Source organism: Panicum hallii, chromosome 4 (genome assembly GCF_002211085.1).
Source record: "Panicum hallii strain FIL2 chromosome 4, PHallii_v3.1, whole genome shotgun sequence".
NCBI classification, from domain to species: Eukaryota; Viridiplantae; Streptophyta; class Magnoliopsida; order Poales; family Poaceae; genus Panicum; species Panicum hallii.
The window spans coordinates 9598536-9621486 of NC_038045.1; the positions used below are offsets into that span (position 1 = coordinate 9598536).

Below are 22951 nucleotides of genomic sequence, written 5' to 3' on the forward strand. Positions count from 1 at the left end.
AGCCGATAATTCAAGATTAGCTATTTCTCATGTTGGAAAGACAACCATTCCAAGGTATGGTCCTCATCAACTCCAACTCAACAAGGTATATCATGTCCCCGGGTTGAAGAAAAATCTTCTATCAGTCTCTCAATTGACAGAATAAGGAAAATATGTTCTTTTTGGACCGGAAGGTGTGTCTATATACAGAAAAATAAAGGTGATTGGCACACCAATTTTGGAGGGAAAGAGGAGACAATCAGCCTATGTCCTCTCTGTTGAGTCCGCTTATGTGGATAGGACTCGAAGGAGTGAGACCGGGGATCTTTGGCATGCCCGCCTTGGACATGTCAATTATAGGAAATTAAAGGAGATGATGCAAAAGCACGTTTTGAAGGGGCTTCCTCAAATGGATATCCGAATTGATACGGTTTGTGCCGGTTGTCAGTTTGGCAAGGCTCATCAATTACCATACAAAGAGTCTGAGCACTGATCGATGACACCGTTGGAACTCATACATGCGGATGTTTTCGGTCCGGTGAAGCAAATATCTCTTGGAGGTATGAGGTACATTGTGACTTTTATTGATGACTTCTCAAGGTATGTTTGGGTTTACTTTATGAAGGAGAAGTCGGAAACTTTTTTGAAGTTTAAGGAGTTTAAGGAGAAGGTAGAAGGTGAGCTCGATATGAAAATTCAGTGTCTTCGGACTGATAATAGGAAAGAATATTTATCAAATGAGTTCACCAACTATCTCAAGGAGAATAAGATAAGGAGGTAATTAACATGCCCTTATACCCTACAATAAAATGGAGTTGCAGAGCGAAAGAATCGGCATCTTGCAGAAATATGTCAAAGTATGCTCCATGCAAAGATTGTTCATGGAAGGTTCTGGGCTGAGTGTATGAGGACAGCAGTCTATGTGATTAATAGGCTCCCACAATCAAAGTTGGGATTCAAGTCTCCTCATGAGATGCTATGGAAGGTGAAGCCAACGATAAGCCATCTCAAGATCTTTGGATGTGTATGCTACGTATTTGTGCCAGACCACCTAAGGAGCAAGTTTGAAAAGAAGGCAATTCGATGCATCTTTGTGGGCTATGATGATGCACGGAAAGGTTGGAGGTGCTGCGATCCAACCACGGGGAAATGGCACATCTCAAGGAATGCGGTGTTTGATGAAGCTTCGGCATGGTGGTCTCCTGAGAAGGTTGCGTTGTCGGAATCTCATGACTTGGTGGAGGTACCGGAAGAGATTCAAGAGGAGTCTCATGATGGCATTGAGAAGGTTCTAGAAGAAGTACAAGGAGAGGAGCAGATCCCCACTCCGGATCATTCTCCAAGCAAGGGGAAGAGCCCATGGAAAACGGGTGTACATTAGCTAGCTCAAAAGAAGGTTCAAGAGCCTATCCAAAAATTACGGAGGACAACAAGGAAAATAGGGCCACCTCTAAGGTATGGGTTTGTTGCTCTCACTGATGAATTACCTATTGAGCCATCTTCATATGAAGAAGCAGAAAAAAATCAAGAGTGACAAAATGCTATGAAGGAGGAAATTGAAGCACTAAAAGGAAATCAAACATGGGAATTAGTGCCAAAACCAAAGGATGTGAGACCAATATCCTGCAAATGGGTATATAAGATAAAGGCTCGCTTTGATGGCTCAATTGAGAGGTATAAAGCTCGACTTGTTGCTCGGAGATTCTCTCAACAGTATGGACTGGATTATGAAGAAATATTTAGTCCGGTTGCCAAGATTACAACTGTCCGAGTATTACTTGCACTGGCAGCAACTAAATCATGGAGATTATGGTAGTTGGATGTCAAGAATGCATTCCTACATGGAGAACTTGACAAAGAGATATATATGGAGCAACCAAGAGGCTTTGAGAGTAAGATACATTCAGAATATGTTTGCAAATTGAAGAAGGCACTCTATGGTCTTAAACAAGCCCCAAGAGCATGGTATGGAAAGATCGGTGAGTTCCTTATTCAAAATGATTTTAAGGTTGCTCCATCGGATTCTAGTTTGTTTGTGAACTTTAAAGAAGGAAGAATAGCAATAGTTCTTGTTTATGTTGATAACTTAATTATCACGGGAGACAATGTTGAGGAGATACAAAGGATTAGAAAGAATCTCTCCATCCGATTTCAAATGAAGGAGCTTGGAGATTTAAAGTATTTCCTTGGATTGGAGGTGGAGCATACAAAAGAGGTAATACTCTTAGGTCAACAAAAATATACCAAATATATTCTTGAAAGGTATGGCATGCTTGACTGCAAACCTATCTCAACTCCTATGGATCCTAATGTGAAGTTCAAAGTGGGTGATGATAAGAACTTGGAGGATGTGACCATGTATCCAAAAATGGTTGGAAGTCTCATATATCTTACACTAACCCGTCCCGATATTGCTTACTCCGTTGGTGTGGTTAGTCGATATATGAGCAATCGAAAGAAATCTCATCTTGATGTAGTCAAGCGTATTTTAAGGTATGTCAAGGTACCATCAATTTTGGTATTCTATATAAGAAGAGAAAAGACTGTCAGTTGGTTGGCTATTGTGACGCTGACTATGCCAGAGACTATGATACACGAAGATCAACAACCGGGTATTCCTTCAGTCTTGGATCCAGGATTATATCTTGGTGTAGCAAGAGACAACCTACTGTGGCATTATCAAGCACCGAAGCAGAATACCAATCAGCAAAATGGCAGCACAAGAGAGCACTTGGCTTAAACAATTGATGAAGGATCTACATCAGCCAACAGAGTACCAAGTAAGGATTTTCTACGATAACTTATCTTCTATCCGATTGGCTAAAAATTCAGTTTTTCATGCAATGACCAAACATATAGAAGTTCATTACCATTATATAAGAGAAAAGGTTCTTGAGGATGAAATTGAGATGGTGCCTATCAAGACTGAAGAGCAAAATGCTGATATCTTCACCTAAAGCCTTCATAGGGAAAAGTTTGAGAGATTTCGAGAGGCGCTTGGCATGGTCGACAAAGCAACTATTGTGAGAAGATTGCTTGAGGGGGAGTATTGAAAGAAAGCAAGTCAATCTTGTAGAATACTCTTGACCATGCAAGAAAGAAGATATTTTGAAGGTGAAGATATTACTATGGATATAAATATTTATGGAAAGTTCTAAAGTTAATTATCTTATATGGAAGTGAAAAAAATATCTAGGAATATTCTAGAATATCTTTTGTTGTATAGTAAAGTAGAAAATATCTAAGAAGGTTCTAGAGTAGGGGACACATGTCATCACCATATATGTCGCCATGATCTATATATATGAGAACCCCCTCTTCCTCCCCTAGTAACCTAAGAGGCAACAACACATACAAGCCACAAGCATAAGAGAGTTGGGGTTGTAGTGCTAGGTGAGTGTGCGAACGAGTGGTAGGATAGCCTCTTAAGAAGCGTTCACACTTTCGTGTAATATTGTTGTTCGTGTAATAAAGTGTTTTTCAAAAGAGGTCTCCCAATCTGCTTCTATAGTTTCTAACTACTTAGTGTGTGGATTGTGATCTATCGAAGGTTGGCTTTGCCCCCGGGATCACAACGGTCCAAGCTTCATCCGAAGGTTGGCTCTGCCACCCGGATGCAAGCTTTATCTGTAGGTTGGCTCTGCCACCCGGGAGTTAGAAGGTCGGCTCTGCAGCCAAAAAGGACCAAAAGGCACTAAGTAATTAGAAATTATAAAGCTGTACACTACAGAGTGAGTGGGTGTTCTTAGGTATAGGTCCACCTTCAAGTGGGTGATTAGGGCCACTTCCATTTCCAACATATACATATCTTCTTTCAATCCCGACTCGGGCCCTTCCGGCATTCCGGACTCCCAGTCAATGCACACCTTCTAGACCACCAAGTCGATGCGAGAACTCCCTCTCCTTACATCTCAACTGCCCCCTGGCAGGAAGTCATTTTAGAGGGAGGTAGAAATCATGAGCAACACTAACTAATAAGAGCAACATAAGAGTAGGGTTGTCCATGACCGAGGACGCGGCTATACGTATAGTTTTCACCCTGCAGGGGTTGTACACCTGGACCCACTCCAATCGAAGTCAAACGGTCCGTCGACCACCTGAACAACGAGACACCGGTCTACTGAAATAGAAATTAGGAGCCACAGCACCATCCGGCTTTCCGGGTCTTGGGCGCATCCTCCCGCAAGAGGTCACCCCGGGACTGTGAAGCCTCCCTTGCGTCTCGGGGAACATGATGTCAACACCTCCTTCCCCTGCACCGATACTCGATCCTCTTACCAGCTTGGTACCGCACTTGCTAGCCCCGTACCGGGCCCACCCTCATAATGGGTAAGTGGTGTGCATGTTTATCATAGTCCCACAATTCATAGTTACACTCACTTGGTCCTTAATTGCCGAAGCGGGCATCTCCGTCATACGTGTCTCCATCGCAATGGTCCGCAACTGCACCCTTTACAGGCACCCCCAACACCTCAACCAAGTAACCAACAATTTTTACCCGGTACTCCGTAGGGTGTGCCAAGATACACACCCCAAGCCCTCGATTCCATGATCGAGTTAAGTTTGTCCACTCCTGGCTAAAAGTCCTATTCACCAACTCCTAGAAGTGTATCTCCACTCATGCCAAAGCTATCCATCCATTCCCACACATACACATGCAAGGCATAGCGAGGCATTTCATATATTATTCAAGTGTGATAGGATTTCAAGGAGTACAGGTAAATAAATAGGCTATGCAGGTTCTTCTCATTGTAACACATCATGAAGCAGTAGCACATCTAGCAAGCAATGCCTAATAGGTATTCAGATCATAGATGGGCGTGAACCTGGCATCTCTTCGAAATCCTCCTGGGCTTCCGGGTAGTCCTGGCCGTCGGTCAACTCCTCGTGGTCGGGTCCTATTCGTAAATACGAGTAAGGGCGAGGATCAAAGTGCAAAAACGTAGAAAACTCTCCAAATAAGATCCAAATTACCACAAAAACTATTCTAACAGGTAGTTCATGATTTTAGAGGAATTATGGAACTGTTTTCATAATTTTTCGGAGGTCCGGTTGATTTATTATAAATTTTCTAAGGAAAAACCTATTTCTGAAATAAATAAAAGAATTTTGGAAAAGAAAACATTCAGCAGTGACATGTGGTAGCACAAGAGCGTGCCACGTGGCATGCTGACGTCAGCATGACGTCGCTGGTGGGGTCAGTGCCTGCTGACATCATCGTTGACCGGTCAACACTGACCAGTCACCGGTCAAGGGAGGGGTCGGTGGGTCAGTGAGACCCGCTGGTTAGCCTCACCCTGAGGCTGACAAGTGGGCCCTCGGTGAGATCGGGCAAAGAAAAGAAAAGGGCCCGGCTTGGTTCTTGGCTTATAGGGTGTTGGGCCGGCTCGAGCCCAACTAGGCTCGGCTTGGCTTCGTGGGCCAGCTCGGCCTGCGGCTCGGCAGGCCGGCTCGAGCTTACGTCCTGGCTACGCGCAGTGGGCCAACTTGGCCTTATCAGGTCGGCCTACGGTCCATCCTCCTCTCTCCCTCTCTCTGACGAAATGGGCCCAGGGGGCAGCGCCCCACGCTTCCCTCGACAGGCGAGGCCCACTTTTCGGTCTCGGTAGGATCCGGTGTGGCAGTGCCTGGATCCAGTACGGCAGTGCAGGGGTGCGTGTGCGTGTGTGTGGGCGCTGTGGGTGTGTGCACACAGACGCACGCGAGGTGCTCGGCGATATGCCGTAGAGGCACCCGCATGAGCCAGGCCGCGACGTCGCGGCGGCGTGCGTGGTCACCGTGGCCGCGGCGTGACGACGGCAGCGGCGGCATGGCAAAGGTGGTGTGGCTGGTAGCAAGGCTAGGCACAGGTCGTGTTGGGTTTGTGCGTGTGTGTGCGCACGCGATATCCTGGTATCCCAGGGTCGCGGCTCGTCACCGGCAAGGTGGCACGGCGGCGGTCTCGAGGCCAAGGCTCGGGCTTGATCGACGGCTCGGGTGTGTACGCACGCGCGTGAGTCCTGGCATCCTAGGACTGTGGCGTGGCCGTGCTGTGCGTGGGGCACTGACATTCCTGGCCCACTGCACGACGCGGCGGCGAAGGGGCAACGGTGGCTGCAGGGTGCAGAGGCGGCGCGATGGGTCCCTGCACAAGATAGGCGCAAGGCCGGATGGGGAGAGGGGGTCCTAGAGCTGGCTATGAAGGGATCATCGGCGGCCCATGGCTCACGCCGGCAACATTAGGCGGAGGGAAAGAGGCGGCGACCTACCGGCGGCTCGATTGACGATGGCTTGGGGCGGCGGAGAGGCTAGGCAGGCGGGTCGAAGCCGTGTAGGGTGCGCAGCTATGTCGGGGTCGTCTTTCGGGCGCAGTCCTGGGGAAGCCGTGGTGTGGCGTCCTCCGGCGGTGTGGTCTTCGCGCTCAGCTCCTCCTTCTCCTCGTTCCCCCTTTTCTTCTCCAGGTGCAGCGGCGGCGGAAAGGGGGAAAAGCGGAGAGGCGGCTAGGGTTTCCAGCGGCGGCCGAGGGGGATTTATAGGATGGCGCTAGGGCTTGGGCGCGGGCGTGGCCGGCGGGTTTTGGCGTTCGTGCCAGGACGCGTGGTGGCATCGCGGCGTCGGCAGGAGGGGGGCTAGGGTTCGCGGCACGGGCAGCCGAGGCACGGTGGAAAAAGGGGCGCACGGGCGGTTGCACTGTCCTGGCGCGGAGCGGGGTGGTGCGCGCGGGGCCGGCCGGTGATGGGAGCAGGGCCGGGAGCGCAGGCGAAAGAGGAAAAGCGCGACGGCGGGGTTGTCGCGGGGCAAAGCGAATGGGGCAAGGCCGGGAGTGTGCGAGGGCAGGAGCGCAGGCGAAAGAGGAAAAGCGCAACGGCAGAGTTGTCACGGGGCGAAGCGAACGCGGCGAGGCCGGGAGAGCTGCGGGGGCGAGCGACGAGAGGAGGAAGGGAAAAGAGAAAAGGGGGCGCGGCGATTAGGTGCCTCCGTCGCGGAGCGGAGCGAGCGGCGTCGGGGTGGAGCTGCGGGAGGAAGAAGGGAAAGCTGACAAGCGGGCCCCGCTTGTCAGCTGCCCCGGGTGGAAGGTGAAGGGGCGCTGCGGTGAGGCTGGCCGACTGGGTTGGGCTGCGGCCTGCGGGCTGTGCTACACGGGGAGAAAAGAGAAGGGAGAACGGGCTGGGCCGTGATGTGGGCTGGCTGAGGAGCGCGCGGGGCAGGTCGGAACGAGCGGGCCACGTGGGCTGTGCGGGCTATGCTGGGAAAATTAAAGAAGAAAGGATGCTGGGCTGGGTTGTGCTCGTATGGGCTGGTTTCAGGCTATAGGCCCAAGTAGGTTTAGGCGGTTAGTATTTGAATTTGAATGGCCCATTCAAATTCAAATTCCACCCAATTAATTCAAACAAATTTGGAAGCAAATCGAGTAAGATCCAATCATCAATTTCAACAAGGTAGATTGCAATGAAATCCAAATGATTCCAATTTATTCCACACTAACATTTTAATGGTCCTTAATTAAAAATGTTGAGTTAAGTCACTAAGGTTTCGAGATAGTGAGAATTATGCTTATTTTTGGAACTAGCTAAAGCACATTCACGAAAAGTTTTTGAAAACTCACAATTTTATATATTTATAACATTCCGAAAAGATCCGGGATGTTACAGACTGCACCTTACCTATGTGGTGCATTGGTAGAGATCGTTGTATGTTTAGCAGCGTTCTTATGTACGTGTTGGGTATTTGTTATTTAAAGGTGAAAGATCATAGCTAGATGCGTAAGCCAATTTCTGAGGATGATGACTTCCATTAAGAAAGGTTGATGCAGCTGCTATTTGAAGTTCTCCAGGAGACCATGACTTGGAAGGGATGAAGGGTTGGAGTGATATGCTGTTGTAAAATGCACCAACATTGTTGTGAAAATGAGCAATGTAAGAAAAGATGATGCAAAGATTCTTATGTGTCGTGTGGCCAGGCATACAAATGAGCACACGGCAATGTAAATGAGCATTGTAAGAAAAGATGATACAAACAGTTTTCTTATGTATTGTAAGTCACATAAAAATGAGCATTGTAAGGAAAGATGAAATATCTCAATGAAATTACAAGTTGGAGCTTAGGGTGTTTGACATTAGGTATTTGTATCAAGTGCCAAAATTCATTCAATATGAAGAAGAAGGCGCAAAGAGTTCTAGTGAAACCTCTTGCTTCAAGAAAAAAAAACCTGATGGTAGGTGAGGCTATTATTTTTAGGAGCGGATGTTTGGTGGCAAGGTTATAGAAATTAGGATAAAATTTAGAATTATAATGAATCCAGTCTAGAGAAAGGGAAAATGAGCACCAACATTGAGTAGTCAAACCATTTGTTGTTTATATGGTGCATGGATTGAAAAGGGGTGTAAATATTTTTTTTACCAAGGGGTAACAAAAACTAAATGTATAAAACTACCCACACTATATCTAGGTCACAAGGGTACAGCTGATTCATAGCAAGGCACAAAGTGAGATGATACTCGTACATAAACTACATAAAAACATTGTAAACCATGAAGCAAATAAAAATAACCCATTAATGAAGAATTTTTCAGATCCAATGCTCTCCAGTTTTCATCAACCATATCATCTGTAATGATGTTTGCTTGCAATTCCTAAATTAGTTTTGAAGTCCAGGATCAGCAATATTGTCTTTGGAATTAAGCGTACATTGACATCTTCTTGCTCGGCATTAGCATTGCAAGCTCTGGTTCCTACTTTTGTAGCTATGGGCCATGGAGTCTGGGAGATTAAGATTAATAACTTAGGACCTGCCTGCGTGAACCTCTCTTCTTTATGTTTATGGGATCACCATGCTTCCTTGATTTTCTCGGCTCCCATGTGGATCCTTCTATTTGTGCATGCCATGGTGATGCCTCGTGACCTGTTTTTCCTTTCTCCTGCAACAGGACCCCATAACGTGATTACTACTTGCTCTATGTCCATTCCCCGCAAATGCTTACCAACGTCCATGGATCTCCATTGTTGCTTGTTGGACCTTTCTTAAAGCACAAGGAAAATGCATCCATGTCTCTCCACCTCAAGTTTCATCTCTTCCATCAGCCCTGAAAACTTTGTGGAGGTCCTTTTTTGCCCTCTACTTTCACATCTGCATTCTTCCCTTCTAATCTCCATGGACCTATCGAGGAATAAGAAGAGCACGTTACTCCCATTATCCTCTAGGAGGTAAGACCTCAAATAAATCACAGCCACCGATTTTTGAGATAAATAAGACATTTAAGTAATTAAAATAATTAAGGGAAAATGCATAATCACGTCAATCATGCAACTCCTTACGCATAGAGGAAAAAACACCGGCCATCTTGGATCTTGAGGGTCACAACATATTCAGTTTCATCTAGAGAATGAGATTGTGATAGTAACTAGCAAGTAATTTGGACCTATCACGTGTCATCATGACACCTAATGTATAATGCAACTATCAATTTCATAAAAGATTGTACATATCACGCCATTATAATATCTCACTCAAGGTGCAATGATCACTTATATGAAAAAATTATTAGTTATACCTGTCACGATGTCACCTAATGTCATGTTGCCTCACGTTATTAGAAGAAAAACATGTCACGTTGTTACGTCGTTTGGGAAAACAAGAATGTCACGTTGTATTTTACCTCTTTTTTGTATTTCAGAAAACAAAAGTTATATTTCATCTATTACCTTCTAGGAGGTAATATATGATAACAACCATCTAGATCTATCTAAATGGATGGTCTACAATAACTTTCGAGTACTGTAGTAAAGCCCTTTTTGTTACCTTCTTGTATAAGTGCAACAATTTGCTTCTAATAACTTCATGGTGTATGAGTCACTTACATTTGAAGTAACTAATTTTGAGGAAATAAAATAAAATATTGAGCAACAATAGGGGTAAGTGGCAACTTAATTAGTACAACATATATATGAACAACGAAACTATATAGTTCTAGAATTATATTCAATAGGTACTTCATGGTGATCATGAAACAACTTCGTAATTGTTTAATAGCAATTTTAGATAAGGTAGTATTTCATTGAAATGTTTGTAGCAACTTGGGATACTATATATAAACTTTAGATGAGGAAACTTTGCTAAGATGTTTGTAGGGACCTTTATTGAATAATTAATTTATACAGAAGTTTCATCAGCTTGTATGTTGGTAAGTTATCAGTGCGCATCCCAAACATGATATAGATGTTATTTCATATATGTAGTGTTAAAAAATACATTGATACACATAGAAATAAAAGCATGTTAATCTGAAGTCAATAAAAAGAATAGTACAATCAATCTATCTATTTTTCGCCCTATGAACTTCAAAGTCACTTGAGCGTAATTTCTAAAGATTTGCATTTAGGATTGAACAAGAGGCACATGGTAATATAATAATATGCAAGCAAGTGATCATGTTTACAATCTATGAAGAGTTTATTAGATCCATGGGTTGAAGTAAATAAGTTTGTTTGATACTTTTTTTGGCAAAACAAGCAGCTCATAAGTATGAACTGGTCACCACCGGTAGATAGGGTTTCTAGACCGCCAACAGATCCAATAACTCCTCTACATAGCTTTACAGATGCGTGCGTGAGCACCACACTGAGGCAAAGGGACCATTTTTCTAAATTGTTTTGCTAAGGTATGGTCTATTTGTAAAAATTATTACTGAAAAGGGCCAAAATAGAAAAACTGCTCATCCTTGCCTCATGCGGTCTTAGAGCATTTCACAATATAAAAAAAAAGACTTTGGTAGGGGAATTTCATGTCCTTCTATGGAGAAAAAGACAGAGAAGTCTTTTGATAACATTTCGAACCTCACATGTACAAAATTTTGACATGCATTGCACAAAAATAAATAACAAATGAGGCAAATCAGTCTTAAATTCCATCACTGCTTTATCGTTTTTATGAGAATTAATCCCATGCATACTGCTAGTTTTGTAATAAAATTGTTTCGTTTAATAGGAAAATGTTCTGAATGTCATGTTAAAATATTATAATAGTGCAAACAATTTGTTTCATTAACTTGTAAGGATTAGTCTACCTCCACTCAATTGAAAAAATTCTGGACGTGAGATTTTTTTTTAAATATAGATGCAAACAATTATAATAATATAGAGTAAATATTAATTACATTTATACATAGTAAAATATATTTTTATATTAATTATAGAGCAAAGTAATTATTCAAATGGATGAATATTTTTTTAACTACAACAAAAACATTGTATAGAAGGAAAAAATTTGAACATCTTGAATAAATCTCTTAAATTCAAGGAACAAAATTTTTTTACAGTATAATGAAACTACATACCGAACAAATCATGCAAGTTCATGTTCAAGTGAAATAAAACGTTGTATAAAAGGAATAAAAAATTAAAACGTTGAGCAAATCATGAATATAGAGGAATGAAAGTTTGTTTAATTGGAAGAAACTTTATACATGAGGAACAAAACATGGATCACCTAGAATAAAATCCATATAGAAGAAAAATTATTTTTCTATGAGAATAACATATTAAGAATAATATAAATTATTATATGGAAACATATAAAAATAAAATGAAATGTAAGATTAATGGGAAAACATTATTCATGTGCAAAAAATGGGAGAAAGTGCAAGCAAAATGAAAAGAAAAAAGAATAGAACACCTCTGCATGTCAGCTGAGGTAAAATTTTTTGTCACGTGAATCAGAAACCGTATATGTGGGTTGATATTATATACTAATGGCTGACTTGGGCTAAACAATTGATTTTTCGTCTATCCACGAGAGAGAGCTCCGCACGGACGGACTAGAGTACTTCCGGAAAAAGGATCAGCTAAGACAAATATACACTAGAATTGAAGAATTTATAATCTCAAAAAAAGAATTGAAGAATTTATGGTAAAAGATAACGAAATAGGCCGCCACGCACCTCTCTACACATGCAAAACCATGCCACATGCACACCCCCAAGTTTAAGCGGAGCGCGCCTAGACCGGAGGAAGCAGGCTGCCGTCCATGTCCGGATCGGTGCCCGACCTGCAGATCGGGCACGTCGCGTGCGCGTCCAGCCACGGGTCGATGCACTCGACGTGGTAAAGGTGCAGGCACACCGGCAGCAGCCGCACCGTCTCCCCGGTCTGGAACGCACCGAGGCACACGGAGCACGTCGCTGCCTCCTCGCCGCTGCCCGTCACATTGTGCCGCACCGACCGGTCGTACGTGAACGACGGGAGGCCAGCCGTCGGGCTGACGCGCCGCGGGCGGCCGCTGCTGCGGTCTCGGCCGCGCAGATGCTGCTGGTCCTCGTTCTCGTCGTCCCATGCCACTGGCAGCAGTACTGGCGGCGCTGGCACCCGCGGCCGCGCGGCGAGGGCCGCTGCCGCCGCCGCGGCGTCAGCGGCGGCATTGGCGCGGCTGTTGCGGTACCCTCGGCAGAGGCTGCACACGAAGGTGAGCACGAGCAGGAAGGCCGCGACGGAGATGGCGACGCCCGCAATGACCCCGCCGTGGGACGCCGGGCTGTTATCCCTTGACCTCTGGGACGTCACCTGAATCGGCGGCGATGGCGGTGGCGGTGGCGGTGACCGCCACCAGCGCGGCGGCGGGGGCGGACGAAAGTAGGGGAAGTCCGTCGGCAAGTAACCGGCCATGGCTGAAACCTTGAAAGTTGAAACCAGCTGCCGATCTTGTTAGCTACTGATGTTGGGTGCATGGTTTTGTGCGGCGAGCTGGTGTTTTTAACGACAACTGCGGCAGCGGCAACCTGGAAGCCAATGATTTCTGAGCCTGCTGTGGTCAAATGGTTAATTGCTGGATCACTGCCAAATGCGCGTCCAGGAGAGGAAAACGATGGACTCCGCGGTCTCGATTTGTTTACGCGTGACAGCAACCGGCCGGCGACGGTAGCCTTACGTTGTCAGGGGCCGTTCGTCTGAACGTGAGGTTTCGATTCAGGTTGAGATCGATGCTTTGCATCCTGGTGACATTCAGTTACCTTTGCAATACTTTAACTGGCTCGCGTTGAACAAGACAGAATACGGTTGGTCGAATCTGCCAAACGGATGGTCGTCAGGCGGTGCGTGTCAAGATATGTTCTGGGCAGGGGTTTATTTACTGATGGAAGGAAGGGGCTGATTTGACCGACTGCATTACATTGGTACAATAACTTTTATGTTTAGCGGCGTTCTGATGTGTTGGGTATTTGTTGTGATATTTCTGTTTAGAATGAATTTAAATCCACTGGTGACCCATACGTGAATGGTACCATGTACATGAGAGGTTGTCCCACGTTGCTAAGTTGAAAGTGAGATTTACCAATATATATATTTAAAGTGATATTTCAACTCTAAAATTAACCCTTTACATGAAATGAGAATAAATGTATAAGCGGTTAAAGTGAGCATGTGATCCGGTGGTAAAGCACGGAACGTTGTAGCTCTTAGTCCTGATTTCGAACCCTGAATGCACCACTTTTGGCTGCGGTCAAGGCCGGCTTGGCCCCTCGGCCCCGAGCCCTGCCTCTCAGCAGCTCTGGGTAGGACTGGTTGGCTGGATCCGTTTGTTAGCGAATTTTGATGTTGTTTGTTAACGCTGTAATCTCTACAACTAAAAAACTCAGGAGGGATCACGCCGCTGCCAAAACCGTCGTCTCGTCAAAAAAAAATCCCCTTCCCCTGTCAAACCCTCCTGTTGCGTCGTGCGATCAATCAACTGCCCGTCCTCTCGCTGCCCCCGCCGCGCCGCCTCCCCGTCCGCCCTCGCCGTCCTGCTGCTGCCGCTGCCCCACGACTTCGCCCTGCTCCGGCGCCGACGTCCCGCCTGTCCTCACCTCCGCCAGGCTCTCCCGCGCCCCGCTCCAGCGTTCCCAGTGAGCTCCCCCGCGACCATTTTTGCCTCCCCTCCCCTGCTCGCCTATAAAGGCCGCGCCGCCCCTCCTGCTCGCGCCCGAGCAGCCCCCGCCGGCCACCATTGCCGCCGCGCCTCCACCTCGCCGTCGAGTTCCCACCGCCGCATCTCCTCCACCCCAGACGACCCCCAAAACGAGTTCCTCTTGGCCCCTGAAGCTCCTAGACCCGGTCCCCACCGCCCAGCCTCGCCGGAGCACCGCCGTCACCGCCGCCCGGGCACTGCTACCGCCGCCGGCCCTCCTCCGGCCATCTCAGCCGCAACCGAGCACACCCACCTGTAGCTCTCGCCTCCCTCGTGCTCCCCCACCGCCGGCGAGCTCTCCCTTCGCCGGAATTTCAGTCTCCAGCGCCGCCGGCCACCCAAGGGCCACATTGCAAGCCTCGAGCTCTTTTTAGGATCCTTAGTGCTAAAAACCAGGGACTTGTTTGTAAGGCTGAAATCTGTGCGAATGTTGTATAGATCTGCAACTTATAAAATCGATATAAAATCGTAGAAAAATCATAAAAATGCAAAAAAAAGTTTTTTGGGTTCCTTGTTCTAAAACCTATAACTTTGCTTACAGGTTCATCATGAGTTTCTGAATAATTTTTGCTCTAGATTAAATGATTGGTCATATGAGTTTTTAGGTTGTTCTTTTACCTGAATCTTTTGGCAGGGGCGGAGGTTGGACATTCCAAGAAGCAAACGCCAAATTTGCAATATTCAGGCAGCCAATTTCTGAGTAATTCATCACCTATCATTCTGTTGACACCGTCGCCCGCGTTCTCCGGACACTGTGAGTTTTGTACGTGCTTTAAGCTTTTTGATGTTGTCGCAATCTCACAATCTAGCGTTGATTTGAGCACGCAAGGCTCGCTAGAACGTGTGATTTCATGGATCTACGATTCTGTGTAAGTGGGTAGTTATATACTTTATCATGACATAATATATCACTAATCTTATTCTTTGAAAAAATAAATTATCCATATGGACTACTGATCACGCCAATTAATTTTTTCTAAATTGCAGAAGATGTGTGATTTAACACGAGATCCGAAATTTCGCAAAAGCTACATGCTATGTCTTGGATCATGTGGATAAAAAACTTATCGTGATTGATCCATCACGTGTTCCGGAGTGGTATGAACACATTCCATACACAGAAAATATGGATATACTATTACACATTTCTACAAGAAGTATATTGCTGCAATGAACGTAAATAGTTCCAAGTGGGACCAGAATATCTACAAGTGGTCATTCATCATGAAAAGTGTATTGTTGAAGACGAGAAGGAAGGGTACTTATTATAGATTACTAATCATTAATAGCTTTTATTTACACTATACAACAATATGATTGATAGGAAAGCCGCCGCAGGTACTCTACGGGCTACCTGGTTTTGCAGTACATGTCTTGGTGGAAAAGTACCTAGAGAGTGGAGATTTGTGCGGTGAGTATACTGCTTTGTGTAAAAAAACTTTTGTGATCCTTAAAAATTGTTACTATCGATCACATATGGAATGTTTACTTTTGTATCTGAATTGTTCGCAGGATGGCCGTACTATTCGGCAAAACTTCATCATCGATGTGTTGGCGTTGGAACTGAATGTTTACCGAAAAGTACTTCCCACAGACGTAAAAAATTATCTTAGCCGCATCACTGGCAGGGATATAAAGTAGAATTTATTGTACATTTGCTTGTAAACTTAGTGGGTCTTGGTGACAATGGTGCACCCATGGATTTGATTTATCTGAGTTCTGTTTGGAACGATAAAGTTATACATGAAGGTATTATATAGCCACAGAATAAGTTGCGGGAAAGCTAAATATATGCTTTCATACACATATTGATGCTCATGGAGGAAATTTGTTTCAGCCGTAGCAACACACGGGCACACACCTATTTGTTGTTAAGGTGATGATTTGACAAGTACTTTCTATACCTCTTGTTCAGATGTTCATTCATAATTTGCTATGATCACAATACATCATCACCAGGAGTAATTGTACCATGCAGTGCATCCATAATTCCACAGTAAAGGTCTTTCTTACTGATAAGCAGTGTGCTGCTCAGACCTATTTTCATATAACTTCTTCTACCATGGTTACTGTTTACTTACAGATTGCAGAACCATTTTCTGTTGTCTTTTCTACCTCTCTAAATGTGTGACATTGGACATTTCTTGGTGTGGGTTTACTGAAGCTACCAACAGTATTAACAAGAAAATTTACAGGTGGAAGCAGAAAATCTGGATGAATTGGTTCTTGTGATGACAGTTGAGCTTGGTTTTGGTGGTCAGAAATTCATGCCAGAAATGATGGATAAGGTATTGTTCTCCCTGTTCTTTATTCTATAGTCTCCCTGTTCTTTATTCCATATATATCTGACGTTTGACAATTATATTCACTTTCTGCAATCTGTATGAACTAGGTGCGCGCACTGAGAAATAAGGGCCTGTTTGGGACTGCTTCACTTCACCAAATTCGACTTCGCTTCACGAAACTGTAGCTAAACACTCTCAGCTTCACCAGCTCAGCTTCACCAAAAAACGTGAAGTTGGCCCCAACTTCACGAAATTCATGAAGCAGCCAAAAGGGTACTTCACGAGTAGTCGTTTTGAACTCCCTCGTGAAGTTGGGGGAAAATTACTCACCAATGCCACTGATTACACACCTGAAACATTTTTCTTCCATCTCTCCCGTACCCGCGCCCCCCCTCTTCCTCCCTCTATCCGCTCCCATCCCTCAAAACCCTAGCTGCGCGGCATGACCACGGGCGGCGCGGGCCCCGGCGCGGGGCACGGCGCGGGCGCGGGTGGCGCGGCTGGCAGGGGTGTCGTGGGCGCGGGCGGCGCGGGAGGAAGCCGGGGAGGCGCTGGGAGGGGCGGCGCGGGAGGCAGCAGGGGCGGCGCGGGAGGCAGCAGGGGTCATGCCCGCATCTCCAGTCTTCCGAAATCGGTATAATTTCTTCGCTTGATTTCTTCTATGGCTGCTGGTCAATTCCATTACTAGTCAATTATATAATTTGTCTTGTCATATGTGCTTCAAAATATTGCTCCACATAATTTGGCAAAAGTTACTGCGGAATCAAACCGGAACCGGTTGGGACAATACAAGAGGAGTAATTAACATGGACAATGAATGGTGGAAAAAAATAAAAGTGGTAAGTATTGTTTTGTTCACAAATTTTAGCTGTTCATCTATGTTCACAATACCTTCTTGGGGTTTTGATTACCTTCCTTGTTCAGGATGTGCCGGGTTCTGGAAAATTTAAGAAGAAAGCGCTGCAAAATGAAGACTTTCTTAGAGAAATGTTTGGTGACATTTCTAATGATGAAACTGATCATTGGAACCCGATGAGTGATAATCCTATTATACCCGAAAGCCAAAAAGACACTGAAAACATAGATGGAGCAGGAGAGGAGGAAGAGGAGGACAATGTGTTGCATGATTGGTCATATAGAGAGGAAGAGGATGAGGAGGTTCAGGAGGTATCTCCTGCTAATGGAAATAAAAAAAGAAGAGCTCGTGTTGTTCTAGAGGTTCCTAAAAAGGAAAAGTCAAGTACAGCTCTTATAATTCAAGAACAAATTACAAAGATTGCTGATTCGGCCGAGTCGTTTACATCAAAAAAGCAAGCTGAAATCGTTTCTATTAAAGAAGTGATGGATGTTGTCTTGGATTATGGGGCACAATATGGTAGCAATGAGCATGACATTGCTACCCAATTGTTTGTGAAAAAGGAACAAAGAGAAATGTTCTTGACTCTTCCTACTAGAGAAATTTGTTTGAATTGGCTTACAAGGAGGTACAACGACAAGTATGGGAATTGAAGGCTTCGAGAAATATTTTTGAGTGCTTTTTTTCAGTAGTGCTATTTTTTTATTTTATTTTAGTTTTCATATTGCTGCTAGGGAGTACCTTGTTGTTGACTACCTGTAATCATGATATTGTTACTACTACTTGTATCCATGACATCGTTACTATTGCTACTTGTTATTATTTTCAGATGTATGAAAGTGAGAGTGATGGTTCGGAGGAGTCAGATGATGATAGTGCTGAGTTTTGGAACTTGATTTTGTGTAGTGCTAAAGTGGCAGAGAAATATGTTGATCTCTACCTTAACAAAAATCCACCAAGGATAGCGGAACAAAGTGGCATGGGCTGGTTACAATATATCTTCAGAACTCCAGGTGAATGTCATTCTCAGTTGCGTATGAGCACGGAAATATTCATGGATTTGCATAATTTATTGGTGTCAAGGTATGGACTGCAACCATCTATGCACATGAACACCTATGAGGCTCTTGCAATTTTCTTGTTCATATGTTCTGGAAATGAGTCCAATAGGAAATGTCAAAATCGTTTCAATCACTCTGGTGAAACTATTAGTAGGAAATTTACTGAGGTTCTAGAATCTTTGATGGAAATGGCAGAACATTTTATTTGTTCCAAAAGACGCAAACTTTCGTACCGTCCACAAAAAGATAGCAGATGATAGAAGGGTATTTCCACACTTCAAAGATTGTATTGGTGCTCTAGATGGGACACACATTAGGGTATCTCTACCCCCTAGTAAACAAGTAAGGTATATTGGAAAAATAGGGATACCGACTCAAAATATCCTAGCAATCTGCGACTTTGACATGAGATTCACTTATGTTTCTGTGGGGCAGTCGGGTTCTGTGCATGACACCACTGTGTTGTATAATGCAATGAAGTTGGATCGAGAGTTCTTCCCACACCCTCCCAAGGGTAGGTAATTTATGGCTGGTTTCTACATTTTCTATTTTGCAACTCTACTTCTTTATTATCTAAACATATCATATACTTTTTATGTGTAGGTAAGTATTATGTTGTTGATGCCGGATATCCTAATAGACCGGGATACCTAGCACCATACAAGGGTGAGAGGTATCACTTACCCGAATGGCATAGAGGTGTAGAACCAAGATCTCCTAAGGAAAATTTCAATCGTATTCATGCACGAGTTCGTAGTGTTATTGAGAGGTCATTTGGAGTCTTGAAAATGAAGTGGCAAATTCTCTATAAAATGCCGATGTATCTATTATGGAAGCAAAAGATGATACCGATAGGACTCATGGTGATCCATAATTTCATCCGTGAGCATAACAGTGGTGATTTAGACTTTGAACGTGTGGAGCGTGATGAAAATTATGAGCCTACAATACTGGAAAGGTATAACAAGTATGTAGTGCCCTCGGATGGATCATCTCCAGTACCCAATGCGCCTACTATGGATGTTTTTCGTGATGCATTAGCAACGGCTATTTCTCAAAGTTGGATGTAGTATGAGTAGTAGATCATTGAGACTTGATATGTAATGGAATTATTTTGGAATATTTGTACTTTATTATCTATTTATAATGTACTGTTATTTTTTAATTAAGCGTTTAGATGAAAAATCATAAATGAAATCCTCTCATACATCGTTCAAGGGCATAAGGGACTTTTCCAATCCAAATCTCTTTTTTCTGAAGCTGAAGTTGGTCTGCTAGCCAAACACTTTCAAAAACTCTGCAACTTCAAAGCTGAGCTGCTCTGCTGTGAAGTTCATGAAACTGAGCTGCGATTTGTGAAGCAGAGCAGTCCCAAACAGGCCCTAAGTACCCTTCCCTTGACATAGAGGTATGATATCATCTGTGTCTAAGCATTGTTCGTCGTCTCTGGGAAACTTTTTTTTCCTCCATCATGTCAATTTGCTGAAGGCAGTTTATGATCTGCTCTTTAAGGTTGATAATTGTTGGAGTTTTCACTTGTGAATATTGGAAAATCTTACATAGCTTTCAACTGGCAGCAGCTTGCCATTATCTGAAAGTTCGACTGTGTTTCTCTGTATTCAAAAAGCTTCTTATTATTTAGGAAATACCTAATGCGCACATGTGAGCTTCCTGGTTGGTCCTTTCAATTCATATTTCTGAATTCTGATGGTAAGTTTCTTTGGTATTCGCTTGTCACAGTGGTTAGCAAGGTAGGCATACATCTGGCAAATGTTTTTTTTCTTGTTCTATTCACTTCAATGACAAGGTTATACCCCTTCTCTTTATAAGAAAAGGGACAATCTTTCCTATTTTGCAAATATATGCACATACCCTGTATTGGTTGAACCTGTCCCTTCTGTGTAAATGCATGTAAAATGCAACAATCCTATAAGAAATGGAATAAATGCTGCTGGCCTACGATTTTTAGAAAGTCCAAAATATGTGATACAAAATATGTTTAGTTGTTTACTTATACAATATGTTTACATGTTAAGTTTGACATAGCTCCTGCTTGGTGCTTGCTCGGTTTATGTAATCTTTTTTCATCTCTAATAGAAGTTGTGATGTTTTTTCCGTCCTATTTTTCTTCCTTTTAGCGTTGCAGTCCAATGATCAATAAGAGTAGGGTATTTACTATCCGAAAATTCTAATAGGTTTCTGCATTCTTTTTTTTTGGCCAAAGCTGGATTATATTATATCAAATAATTTATGAAAGTTGGGAACGATTATATTCTATATCATGGCATATTGGTATATGAGGTTATAATTTGGGTCACCCGTAGCAACGCACGGGCACGAATCTAGTCTGTAGATCTCTGAAGAATGTGAAACTTGTTTTGTTGGATTACAAGAACTGAGTCAACCTTGTAAAATTAATGGATTCCATGTTTATGTTGCAGTAAATTGATTATGCTTTATTTTTTAAGTGAGTTAATTACTTGAAAATTGATATGCTGCTCTAAAAATACCAAACTTAATTTTTTAGATCCCTTGTTCAATGCTCTTCCTAAGTTTGCTTTTTTTTTTGCTGGATCTCATCTGTTTTGTAGGGTTTTAGATTGATTTCATGATTGCTGCATGAAAGCTTCTTTATTATATAACTTTTAACTGAAAAATGCTAAAAATAATAAACCACTTCTGTTAAGCTTGTCCCTCTGTCTAGTTCCTATGGAAATTTTCTGGAAATTGCTTGACGTGTTTTGCATGTCTTTTATAATTTATCTTGTTTAGAGTAGCGGATAATTTTTATGATTATAAATGATTGTATAAAATTGCTTTTGCTGCAAATCTAACTCTTGTGGGTTCATTTAGATGTCCTCTGATCATAAAATTTAATTCATGATTTTTTCTTAGTATATAATTTCTTGATGCTAATTCTTGCTTAAGGATTTATATGCTTAAGTGAACAGAGAGGCTTGGTTGTTGTTGTTTGTGCTTATGTTTGTGTATCATTGCATGTTTGTGCCATTCATCCTTCTTACATGTCATTGTATCCACAAAATCATGGCATCATGCTAACATACGTATTCATTTAGATATTTTAGTGGCCGAAACGCCGGAAAACGAACCCACCGAGGCTGCCGAGACCATTGAGCTCGAATCAGGTGTCAAGTACATGGTTGAACCGGAGGAAAACTAAGGAAAGAAGCTAAGCATATTCCTTTTTCCCAAATAATTTGTTTTAGAGTTTGTTCTATTAATTGAGTATTTATAGGTTTATGTATTATGTTTATTTATCGTATTGTTGTACCTATTCTTATGCATTACCCTTCCTTGATTTGTTTATCCATATCTTTGTCTCATGATAGTTTGATTAACTAATTAATTTGACTAGTTGCTTAGTCATGCTTAGTTTTATTTTATAACTTGAAAGGAAAGAATGGAATACGTTGACACTACACTCACTTGATTATCCTTGATCGCACTTGTCCGGTTATGGTTATGTTGGAAATAGTTTCGTGGTTTGGACGGAATGGTAGGGCCTAGAGAAAGTAGTCTTGGAGGCATAGTCCGTTCAAATTGTTTAAGGACCGTCCGTGGATGACGTCGGTTTTTGAGTAATTTATCGTGCTACCACATATCCAATCATGGTAAGGATGAGCCTATTACCTCCTTTGTTTTGGTCCTTGAGGCACGATCCTAGATGCGTGGTATAGAGGTGCCCACGGTGGATAAAGGTGACTTTCCACGTAAGTTAGGCGTGCTTTTTCAATGGTTGATGCTTGTTTTGGAATGGTTGATGCGAGTACCCCCTCATCCAACTTGGCCGGTTGGGTGAGCCGCATGATTCTTATATCATGTGGGTAAAGATGTACACCATTGCAGGTTAATAATCAATTCGAATTGCCGCGCTCTCGGTTATGAGTAGGTTCAATTTCCAATGAACTCTTCGTAGAAGTATCATATATGTTGTTTATGGTTTCGTATCATCAATTACTTGTTACTTCTTAATCAACTAAAATCTTATTGTGGATCGGATAAAATAATTAGTTTATTAGAGAGCTAGTTGGTTGACTAGAGAGCTCATGCTTGTGCAATAACCACTTAACCTTAATGCCTCATCCTTATTTGAGCCTTCATTGTAGATCTTTTTTATTTAATCACGTAAGCCTTGCGAGTACCTTTGTACTTATGTTGCTTTTAACCCAAGTTGTAGGTGAGCCGGAGCTTGTGTTTGGCCACTTCTATACCGTCGATCCCGATGCGGGAGAGGAGTATTGTGGCCATAATATCGTGCTTGAGCAAAGACGTTGTTGTTTTATAACGCTTTTATTGTTTTATCCGCTGCGTAGTTAGACTTTTGCGAGAGGATGATGGAAACATGAAACTTAAATTCATGTCTCTTCTAATGTTATTCGTGAGCTCAAGGCTTGTAATGTGGAGCTTGAACTTTTTATTTTCAGATTTGAATTTTCCTAATTATGAACTTGTAATTCTTCATGTCAAATCTTTTATTAGGTAAAATTTGCTCTCTATGGTTCATATGGTGATGTGCAAATTGTATCACGGTACGTGTGTTTAATCCTAAGCATGTGGCAAACACGTACCAGGACTACCGATTTGTTTTCAATTTATGTAAATGATGTGTTGGTTCGCAACACATTTAGATGTGGGTTAGCACTTGACATGCTCTCAAGCGATCGCACGCTAGGTCTCATCTTAGTAGTAGTGACCGGAGGTTTGCTTAAACCGAGAATAAATTGGGCGGTTTTTACAAGTGGTATCAGGGCCGTGGTTCCATGTGCAACCCCACTGAAATGTGATTTTATTTTACTCTTACCCCAACCCCACCGAAATGGGATTTTTCATGGGC

At 43.3% G+C, this 22951-nt stretch overlaps 2 protein-coding genes across 8 annotated transcripts; one reads left to right on the plus strand and one right to left on the minus strand.

The window, feature by feature from the left end:
- Nucleotides 1–11952: 11952 nt before the first annotated feature.
- Nucleotides 11953–12629, minus strand: LOC112890323 (RING-H2 finger protein ATL68-like). Its single transcript, XM_025957232.1, has one exon. It carries the CDS (start codon nucleotides 12613–12615, stop codon nucleotides 11953–11955), a length of 663 nt encoding a protein of 220 aa, XP_025813017.1. The 5' UTR covers nucleotides 12616–12629.
- A 996-nt stretch (nucleotides 12630–13625) lies between these two features.
- LOC112888641 (pupal cuticle protein 36-like) lies at nucleotides 13626–17857 on the plus strand. Of its 7 annotated transcripts, none has more exons than XM_025954913.1 (10): nucleotides 13626–13832; nucleotides 14529–14763; nucleotides 14882–15152; nucleotides 15233–15305; nucleotides 15407–15643; nucleotides 15732–15770; nucleotides 16090–16182; nucleotides 16287–16813; nucleotides 16932–17018; nucleotides 17104–17857. In XM_025954913.1, exons 8-10 carry the CDS (start codon nucleotides 16622–16624, stop codon nucleotides 17686–17688), a joined length of 864 nt encoding a protein of 287 aa, XP_025810698.1. In that variant the 5' UTR covers nucleotides 13626–13832; nucleotides 14529–14763; nucleotides 14882–15152; nucleotides 15233–15305; nucleotides 15407–15643; nucleotides 15732–15770; nucleotides 16090–16182; nucleotides 16287–16621; the 3' UTR covers nucleotides 17689–17857. The 7 variants fall into 7 exon arrangements, with proteins under 7 accessions (XP_025810698.1, XP_025810700.1, XP_025810697.1 ...); XM_025954915.1 differs by having other exon boundaries at nucleotides 14529–14648; nucleotides 14724–14763; nucleotides 15407–15770; XM_025954912.1 differs by having other exon boundaries at nucleotides 15407–15770.
- The last annotated feature ends 5094 nt before the right edge of the window (nucleotides 17858–22951 follow it).

What these genes read in the sequence shown, in the direction of transcription:
- LOC112890323 (XM_025957232.1), bottom strand. Translation starts at nt 12,615, where the DNA reads ATGGCCGGTTACTTGCCGACGGACTTCCCCTACTTTCGTCCGCCCCCG.
- LOC112888641 (XM_025954912.1), top strand. Translation starts at nt 16,622, where the DNA reads ATGACCACGGGCGGCGCGGGCCCCGGCGCGGGGCACGGCGCGGGCGCG. An exon ending in TCTCCAGTCTTCCGAAATCG is followed by an intron (nt 16,814 to 16,931) that starts GTATAATTTCTT and finishes ATTTGGCAAAAG; the next exon opens with TTACTGCGGAATCAAACCGG. An exon ending in GGTGGAAAAAAATAAAAGTG is followed by an intron (nt 17,019 to 17,103) that starts GTAAGTATTGTT and finishes TTCCTTGTTCAG; the next exon opens with GATGTGCCGGGTTCTGGAAA.